General features: G+C 26.6%; 1 protein-coding gene across 1 annotated transcript; it reads left to right on the top strand.

The window, feature by feature from the left end:
* Positions 1–636: 636 nt before the first annotated feature.
* Positions 637–8,263, top strand: LOC132948532 (zinc finger protein 330 homolog). Its single transcript, XM_061019039.1, has 8 exons — positions 637–772; positions 860–1,001; positions 2,629–2,648; positions 3,015–3,165; positions 3,230–3,461; positions 4,482–4,649; positions 7,894–8,013; positions 8,082–8,263. The coding sequence occupies exons 2-8, from the start codon at positions 882–884 to the stop codon at positions 8,201–8,203; spliced, it is 933 nt and encodes a 310-aa protein (XP_060875022.1). The 5' UTR covers positions 637–772; positions 860–881; the 3' UTR covers positions 8,204–8,263.
* Positions 8,264–10,351: the final 2,088 nt, after the last annotated feature.

Below are 10,351 nucleotides of genomic sequence, written 5' to 3' on the forward strand. Positions count from 1 at the left end.
AACTCCTACGATATTATAAGATTTTGTTTTATAATTTATTCACGAAAACTAATTGGAATTGGAAAAAATCTATCACTGTACGTCTTTACTTACATGATTCACAAATCACAAGAAAATCAAGTGAAGATAAATTGTATGAACCTGTTTTTGCTGCCACGTCGTGTACAACATCCCAGCTCAAAATGTTCAATGTTTTGTAAGTCTACAAAATTATGACACGATCTAGTAAAAACTTCAAGGTCTATTTTATCTAAATAATAATTATAATAAAAATTGCTTTATTCATATACGACTTATATAAGTTAAAACGTATAACTGTATAAGTCATACGTTATAAAGGTATATCGTATAGGTATATTGAACATTCTTTAATAGAGTACCTGGTACCAGATAAATAAAATTTTACAATTTTTAAGTAATTATATATTAGGTACCTATTAAATAGTATATCGGGCACTAACTCCTGGAGAAACGTTTCTACAGCCCCCCACACTTTTTGCTTTTTGGTAATACCACAGAATAGAATAATACATTATTAGTTATTACCATGTTTTTATTATGTATTAAGTTGCCAACCTGATATTTGTTCTCAATTATTATCAGAAAATAATCTTTGGTAGATAATGTTATCAATTTTTTTTTATGAAATATGAACTCGTGACATGCGAGGGCGAACTGGTCTCAGTGTCTCACTCTTATGTGGCTTTTATCCAAAGATTTTTGGTAAATTTCAAGTACTTACTACTTGGTTACTTCCAATAATTTAATTCAGGTATTAGTGTATTACAGTCTACAATTTAATATCATCTTAAGTATTTATTCTTTCGCATGTATTAATAATTAAAATAATATAATATAGGTGTACGTCTTATACGTTAAATATGCCTAAAAAGAAAACTGGCCAGAGGAAGAAAGCAGAGAAGATGAGGGCCCGGCAAAAAGGAATTAGGTCTGCAAAGGACAATTTGTCTTTGGCTAAACATCCCTGCAATGCAACAATGGTAAATAAATTAGTAAATAACTATTAACTTTTGTTTTCTATATATTATATTATTTTATTATAACAAACATTTTGATGGAAAGAAACTATTATAATATACTTAAAATTAAAAAAATTAATACTGATAGCCGATAGGTTATTATTAAACCAATGTAATTTTAGTGAAAGTAATTTATCTAGAAATTCTATACAATTTATGATCATTTAAAATAATCCGTAGGTTGTTTTAATGTTAAAAATAATATTATTTTTACCTTTTTCTTAAAAATGATTGAAGGTACTCAACTATTATCCAAGGCATAAACATAAAAAATGTATGTAAATACATAATATAGTACAATCCATTGGGTTTTGAACCCCCTTAGAAATACAATTGTACAACTTTCATGAATTTCAATAATTTTATCTATATTTTATTCTACAAATCATCTGTCATACTGTCATACGTGTATTTTTATAAATGTATGTTGTGCTATCGATGAAGTTTCTAAAATAACCTAACCTATTACATTCTCTTTTATTATTACATTTTTTTTTTTATTAAAAATATGTTATTAAAATTATAAAATGAATAAAGATTATATTTAGTTTTTGTGTAACCATTGTTTGGGTGCCATGTATATTTTAAAGTTGTATTAAATAGGTGTTTAAATATTTCAGTACTTGTTTGTTATAGCTCCCCCCCACAACTTAGCCGTAGCCCCCCCCCCCCCCACAAAAAAAAACATAGAACATACAATTTTAAAATGCTATATTGAAATGGTCTGTTTGCCTTTAATATATTCAGCCCCCCCTAGTCAAAAGTTGACATCTCCTTGCCATCCATAACAATAAATACATTGTATAAATATAAAATAAATACATAATGTTAAAAAATGTATAAAATGTTTAGGCTTTCCATGATTCCCAAAATTATGCTACATATTTTAAAATTGTTTCAAACGGATTACTATATATAATATAACGGATAACACTATTATTTAGTTCTGATCGCCACATAAATTCCGCTATGTACGAGTCTAAAAATATCTATCTGTTCCTCTACGATTTTTGTTCCCCATTAGGCCAGACCCCACATTTTTTCAACAATTTGTGTATGGGCTCCTGAGTTAGGGTCAACAAAATTGTATCTATGATTGACTTGATTATGTTTAAATCAGTGTTGCTGCAAATTAGAATTTATTAAATTAATAAATATAAATAAATAAACTCAATATCTTATATTTTACGATGTATTCATAACTATGGATGGCGGGGATATAACAGACTTGAGTGGCGGGGCTATAAAGTTTTCACTCAACCCGGCAGGGCCATAACAAATCAGTACCTATATTTCAAATCCGTTTAACTAATTGTTTTTAACTAGAGTTTGCAAATACAATTTAGCTGATATAGTTATTATACAAAAAAAAAACAATATAATAGATATAAATTAATTTTTAACTTTTCTTAATGATCTAAAATCTAAAAAAATATAACTTACTTCTTAAGGCAATATTCTTTACATTTTTACTCTAATATTTGTGTATTGATACATTGAACAATTTATTAGCTTAATTACTTTATTTTTTAAAGTATATAATTGTATTAAAATTACAATTTTTTTAATATAAAATTTTTATTTTCAGGAATGTGATAAATGCAAGAAGTAAGTTTTACAAATAGGTATTCAAATTGAATAACATAAAAATATTCGTAAAAAAAATATTGTTACTTGTTCAAAAATATATAATTATTCTCATTAACCATATACAATATGTATTTAATTAATGCTAGGTATATAATTGATTTGTTTTAGAAAATTATAAATAGTATGTTTTTTTTAAAATTTGTATTAAATTAAATTTGTAAATAATCGTTAAATTAGCTTTTGAATCTATTCTCCCTTGCTATATTTTATGAAAATAAGAATTGTTTTTATGAATAATAACTTAAAATTATAGTATGAATAAAATATATCAATACAAAAATTATAATCATATTGGTAATTGGATTTCTATTATTTTTACTTTAGGAAACAAAAAAATCGGGCTTTTTGTTATTTTTGTCAAAATTTACAGCGTTTGCCTCAATGTGCTAGCTGTGGTAAAATAAAATGTCTTATGAAGTCAGGAGATTGTGTTGTTAAACACCCTGGTGTTTATACAACAGGAATGGGACTAGTGGTATGAATAACATAAATACGATAAATACAATTATTTTTATAATAACTATGTATTCTATATTTAGGGTGCTATTTGTGATTTTTGTGAAGCGTGGGTATGTCATGGTCGGAAATGCCTTACAACTCATGCCTGTGTTTGTCCCTTACAAGATGCAAATTGTGCTGAATGTGAACGTGGAACATGGGATCATGGTGGTCGTATATTCATGTGCTCTTATTGTTCAGCATATCTTTGTGAAGATGATCAATTTGAGCACCAAGCTTCATGTCAAGTTTTGGATTCAGAAAATTATAAATGTAATGTATTTATCTAAAATATTGAGTGGTTCATTAAGAGGGCGCTACACCTGCATGTGTTCTCTCTGTCTTACAAATGTGTTTGTTTTTTTTAAATACTCATAACTTGTTTTAAAATTAAAAATTTAAAAAAACCTATGAGGTTCACTAGATATTAATCTTTTCTTTTCTCACACTAATTTTTAAACTAATAGGGCTAAACGTGATTTGCTGATCGTACAATTTGCCATGTAATGCGTTTGTAAGACAGAGAGAAAGCATACGGGTGTAGCGCCTTCTTAACCACGCCATGTAAATTGTTTCAAGCTTGTCAGTATTACTCAGCCTACTAAAAAAACAACAAACATTTTGCCCATAAAAGAAAAATTTTTCTACAATATGAAACCATTTTTATCTTTTCAATATCTTACGAAAAAAAAAATAAAAACAATATTGCACTTTAGAAGTTCTCTTCTTTTTATGCTGAATAATGTGGTTCTTACCTTGATAAAGTAAATAGGTATGTCAGCAACTTTGTGATAACTGATAACCAATATACACCGTCACCGTGTTCGCCAACCACTCCACATCCTATTAATATGCCAGATTTGTTGTCATATATATATATATATATTTACTAATGTGGTATTGACTTTTGGGAGATCATTTTACGACTAAAGGATTGAGGTAAACCATAACTATGGCTGAGGATGGTGGCATGTGTCAGCTGGATCAAAACTCGCATCGTTGATGACATACCTATTTATTTTTGTCAGTTTTCGTGCCATTTGTTACCTTGGTTCATTCTAGCGCGAAATAGTTTTTATAAGTAATTTCATAATTAAACAATAATTACCAATGGTACCACTTATAAGTTACTTTGAATTACCTAGTACTTAAAATTTAAAATTTCCTATTTCAAACTCCTTATAAATTGAATATGTGTCTCAATTTTTATGGTGGCATTAATGAATTATTTTCTTTATAAGTACCTACACATTTTAAAACATTAGAATAAATGTTATTTAAAATTAATTACAGGTCAATCATGCAATAAATTAGGACAGTACAGTTGTTTGAAATGTAAGGTATGTTTCTGCGATGAACACATTAGATGTAAACGTTTCAAGTATTGTGAAAAAGATAGAAATTATCCATGTCCAAAGTGTTCTTATCCAACAGCTGAAGTCAGTGATCTATCATTATCTTGTAAGTATACTATTATACATTTTGTTTTCATTAGTTAGTTACAGTTTTTTTAAAGTATAATTAATAATTTTGCACATCTAAATCATAATTGATGTTTGGAATTATTTTATTTATTGGCTTAAAATCTATTAATTCAATTAACAATATTAAAAAGGTGGGTAAGTGGATGTCGCTCTGCTGTATATTAGGTTACAAGTGGGTCACTGTCATGGATGGTGTTAAATTTGAATTCAATGATATAATATCATTGTATAAGAAAAACGATTCTGAGCGAAAACGGTCAGTCAGCCTATGATATTACTGTGAATAAAGTAATTTATATATAACCTATTTACGTGGAGCCTTGTTTTCAATTTTCAATCCTTAGCTATAAAAGTTGAACATTTTATAAAATTTTAACTACAAAAAAATTATTAAACTTTAAATTTGATACATTTTGTCAAAATTTGAACTTTAAATGCTTATAAAAAAAATTGTGCCTATGTATTTTTAATATTTTTCAACTGCTATTAGAACGATATATCAGGAGCCTTATATTAAATTTTCACGCTTTTTTACCCAACAAATAAAATTTAATTGATATTTATAAAAAAAAACAGATATATATTTTCAACATTTTATCGTGTATAGAAAATGCTAATACAAACATTCAGTGAAATTTTCAAGTATCTACAGTCATACGTTTTTCAATTACAACAAAATAAGAAAATCGTTACATGAGATATCAAGTGAATATCAAATGTTGTAAAAATATGAATTTCAAACGCTCATAAAAATTTAATTTGACTTTCTTGTAGACATTTTTTTTTTTTTGATAAAGGTAGACTAACTTATGGATAATGTTGTATTATATTTTCAAATCTTAGATCTAAAAAGAAAAATTATTAATGAATTCTCAATTCAAAATAATTTGCTAATTTTCGTGATTTTTCCGTATTTTGTCAAAATTTGAACTTTAAATGCTTATAAATAAAAACTGTGACTAAGGATTTTTAATTTTTTTCATCTACCTTTGAAACAATAACCTAGGAGCCTTCTATTAAATTTTCAAGCTTTTTTACTCAACAGATAAAATTTTATTGATATTTATAGAAAAAAAAAACAAAAAAAATGGAAATTGACAATGTCCGTAAACAGTTCAAAATAAGTCAAAATATTTGGAAAATGTTATGGTGTATAGGAAATGCAATTATAAACATTCAATCAAAATGTCATGTCCCTATGGTCATTTGTTTTAGAGTTACACCAAAAACCAAAATCGATTTTCTCGAAAACAGATTTTGCGTTAAAATTCCCGTTTTTCCTTAATTTTTCTTTTGTTTTTCACGTCGCTTTTGAAAACTACTGGGAACTTACTTTTGACGCCCCAAAGTACCAACTAGATTCACTTTCCTATCAGAAAAGTTACTGTTGAAGAAAATCCAAGCACTTTTACTGTAGTAAAAGGTGATGACAGACTCAAAAAAAAAAATAAAAAAAAAAAAAAACACACATCATTGTAAAATCAATACATTCATCGTTCCACTCAGAATCTAAAAGTCACAATAATTTAGAAACAGTAAATTAAAATGTATTAGGTATTTTACAATATTTTGAATATTTAAACCATTAAACCAATACATATCAAACTCAAAATTATTATATAAAGAAATTTTCTAAAATCTTAAACTAAAAAAATCAAGCTAATATACTATGTTATTGTTGGTTAAGTTTATTGATTAAATTAATCAGTCCCGTAAAAGACTCTTACAGATTAAAGTACAAATACAGATACTTAATTTGAAAAACATTCATTTATTACTTATTAGTTATTAATAAAGAACAGATTCTAAGATTTTTACATATATTTATAAGGTTTATAGCAGCTCAATGGGGGTTAACAATTTGAATGATTTGTTAATTAAAGACTGTAGGAAAAAATATTTTGTATATTTGTAAATATTTTGGGGTTTAGAGAATATTTATCCTAAATTTCATATTTTAGAATATTATTTATAAAAAAATTATAATGGTATATTTCTCAAGTTGTCAATATTGCCAAATCTAAACCATCAATTATTCTTGACTAGCCTAATAAAATTATTGGGACCTAATAAAATAAAATTAGAACTATTATTGGTAGATGTTATTCATAACTTTTGAGCTATGACTAAAGTTTGGATGTTAATGACCAAAATTCCATTAAAATATACATTCAAAAATGTCCACACTTTTAATTATATGCCTTAAAATATTATATTAAATGTACCTATTTTTTCAATAAATATTTGAAGAAAAATAAAGGTGGTCAAGTGGGTACTGCTCTGCTGTACAGTAGTTGTCGAGTATGTCGTTGTTATGAATTTTTTATATTTGAATTCAATTCATCGTATACAAAAAACGATTCTGAGTAGAGATGTTGTGTCAGCTTACCATACTCAAATACATAAATAGATCATAAAGAGTCAAAATTGTTTGAACATTCTATCATGTATAGAAAATGCTAATATAAACATTTAAAGTTCAAATGTTGACAAAATTTATCAAATTTAAAATTTAACAATTTATAAAATGTTCAACTTTTATAGCTAAAGATTGAAAATTTAAAACAAGGTTCCACATAAATAAGTAAATTAATTACTTTTTTTTTTTTTATTGGGTAACCCGCGGCAACATAGGCCATTGGGTGTGGGGAGGGCACTGTAGGTTTTTTATATTGGGTAGGTTGGTACACGTGTGTGTTGTGTTTGGCAGTATTTCTAATGGGGCAACTGTAGGTTTCTGCCGTGCCCCGGGTGGGGGGATGGCGGCACTTGTTCTCCGAACACCGTGACTTGCACGGAGAAAAATGCCGCCCGGTGGTAGAGGATCGAACTCGGACCGGCTGTGCTGAATCCGTCGCGTTAGACCGCTCGGCCACCTCGTCCCCCTAAATGAATTACTTTATTCACAATAATATCATTAAATAAACTTAGTAATATATCATAGGCTGACTGACTGTCTTCACTTAGAATTGTTTTTGTATGCAATGATATTATATCATTGAATTCAAATTTAACACCATCCATTACAGTGACCCACTTATTATCTACTGTACAGCAGAGCGACACCCACCTGCCCACCTTTTTTTATTTTGATGGTTTTAGTTAGGTGCTATTCGCCTGAAACCCTGCTTTTGAGTTATAAATTATAATCCATTTTTCTTTATATTATATGAAATATAATATTAGGTATTTTTAATAACTATAAATATTTATGATCATAGCTCGTAATCATAAATATGGCCGACAAACATATGAGGAAGGTGATGATGATGATGATGATTCATATGCTTATGGAGCTGGTAGTTCTGGAGCGAACTATGGAGGATATACTTATGATGAAGGTATTTAATATTAACAATATTCTTTGAATTTAGGAACAAAAATATATTTTGAAATTTTATTTTAATAGCTGATGATAGTGATGATGATGATGATGATTACTCTTCAGAAGATGATGATGATGATGATGATGACGATGACGACGATGAAGATGAAGAAGGTGACAAAGACAAAGCAAAAATTAAAAAATAAATTATCATTAGACATTTTATAGTATTTATATAAAAAAAAATACAAAATTCATCAATCTTATTTGTTGTTTCTTAATCTATTTCAATTTAAAATTCTTTTATAATTCATAGTCTGTTATCTTGACTGCAGCCTATGTTTTCTTTTCACCAATGTACTCTACAGTATAACTTTACTGTTGACACTTAAACATTTGCAATATTGTTTTCTGAAGCCCCTGAGAGTAAAATTAACCTTTATTAAGATCTCCCTTATCATAATTGTCTGTTTTACCACAATAATAAACTTATACAAAATCATGCACACGGTGCAGAATTCTTTGGTAGGCTATGCAAAAGAAATATTTGGCCCACAAAAACAGTGGAGCATCTTCCACTAATAGTGTGGTAATAAAGTCACCAATTATGGTCTTCAAAATACAATATTTATTTGTATCTTTTTATAAAATAAATTATTATTAAATGATTCTGAATATTACAATTTATTATTGACTAGTGATAAGTATGATGAGGTAAAAAAATGGAATAAATGTCAGTACATTTTTAAATATTAGAAATAGCTTATATTCTTCAATATATAATTTTAAATTTTATATCAAGTCTGGAAGTTAAGATTTTTATTTAATTAAGTCATTACAAACTACAGACAAACTATTTCCACACACATTAATTTGTGTGCACATGGTTGTATTACCTGAGCTATATACTAAATATATATTATTATCAAATAATAATTGATAAAATGTTAATTGCTTAGATCATAATATAGTATATGACATAAGGTTAATTGTTACCAAAATAATACAAATTACGATGTTGAATATGGTCACAATTTGCTTTCAATATTTTGCCTACATCTTGATCACAGCAAATAGTTACATGTTATGCCAGTAATTCTGGCAAAAAGTTACTGCTTAATCACTACAAATCAAGTCTTATAAACTAGGTACCACAGAATAAATTAGATTAATAATATATAATTAATTAATTTCATACTAATATATTATAACAGATTAAATTAATTGTTGTTCTTATATTATAAGTATAATATTCTTAATTTTTTTCTGAAATTTAAAAAATAAACCTAATAGTCTTAAAACAATATCTGTTTTTTGTTTTGTGTGTTTACAGGATAAGTAGTCAAAATAATGCTTTGATTTTCAACCTTTTTATCTTTTCTGGTGGGAAAGTTATAAGTGAATCTAGTTGATTCTTTTGAAAAGTAAAAATTGAAAAATTCCCTGTAGTTTTAAATGCTTTGGGAAAAACAAAAAAAAATTAAACTAAGAAAAAACTGGAATTTTTACACAAAACCAGTTTTTGACATTATCAATTTTGTTTTTATGGCATAACTAAAAAAAAAAACCGTACATACATTAAATTTCCAACAAATGTTTAAATTAAAATTTTCTGTACATAATAAAATTTTAATAATATTTTGATTCTTTTCAAGCTATTTATAGGCATAAGAAATTTTCTATTTTTATCATTTTTTTTAAATTAAAATTTTCTGTACATAATAAAATTTTAATAATATTTTGATTCTTTTCAAGCTATTTATAGGCATAAGAAATTTTCTATTTTTATCATTTTTTTAAAATTATTGTTGACAAAAAATGTTTACTTCATAAAATAAACTTGACAATTCAATACCAGGTTCCTCCATAAATTGTTATTAGTGTAATTTAAAAAAAAGTTCAGATTTTCAATAATTTTTTACAAGTGAGAAGTTAGAATTTTGAAAAAATATGTCAAAATTACAACAATTTGCAAATTAGGTTGTTTTGAGATAGAAATTCCTAATAATTTTGATTTTTAAATCTTAGATCTTAAAATGTAATACGAGAATCCTAATAAGTTGACCTAACTTAAATTTACAAAAAAAAGTTAACCGGATAGTCAAATTAAATTTCATGAGCATTTGAAGTTACTATTTTAGTTATTTTATTGTGATTTTAATACTATTTATAGGTTGTGTAAGTACTTGAAACCTATAGAATAGGTATAAAAAAAATTAAACTTTCATATTGTCAGATTAAAACTTTTTAAGTTTGAGCTACTAAGCCCTTATCTCCTACTCATAACTATTAATTAACACCTAATGTAAATTACAAGTATTAGCAATAAAATGTCCCATACTTTTAAAATATAA

The sequence above is a fragment of the Metopolophium dirhodum genome, chromosome 7 (genome assembly GCF_019925205.1).
Source record: "Metopolophium dirhodum isolate CAU chromosome 7, ASM1992520v1, whole genome shotgun sequence".
NCBI lineage: Eukaryota > Metazoa > Arthropoda > Insecta > Hemiptera > Aphididae > Metopolophium > Metopolophium dirhodum.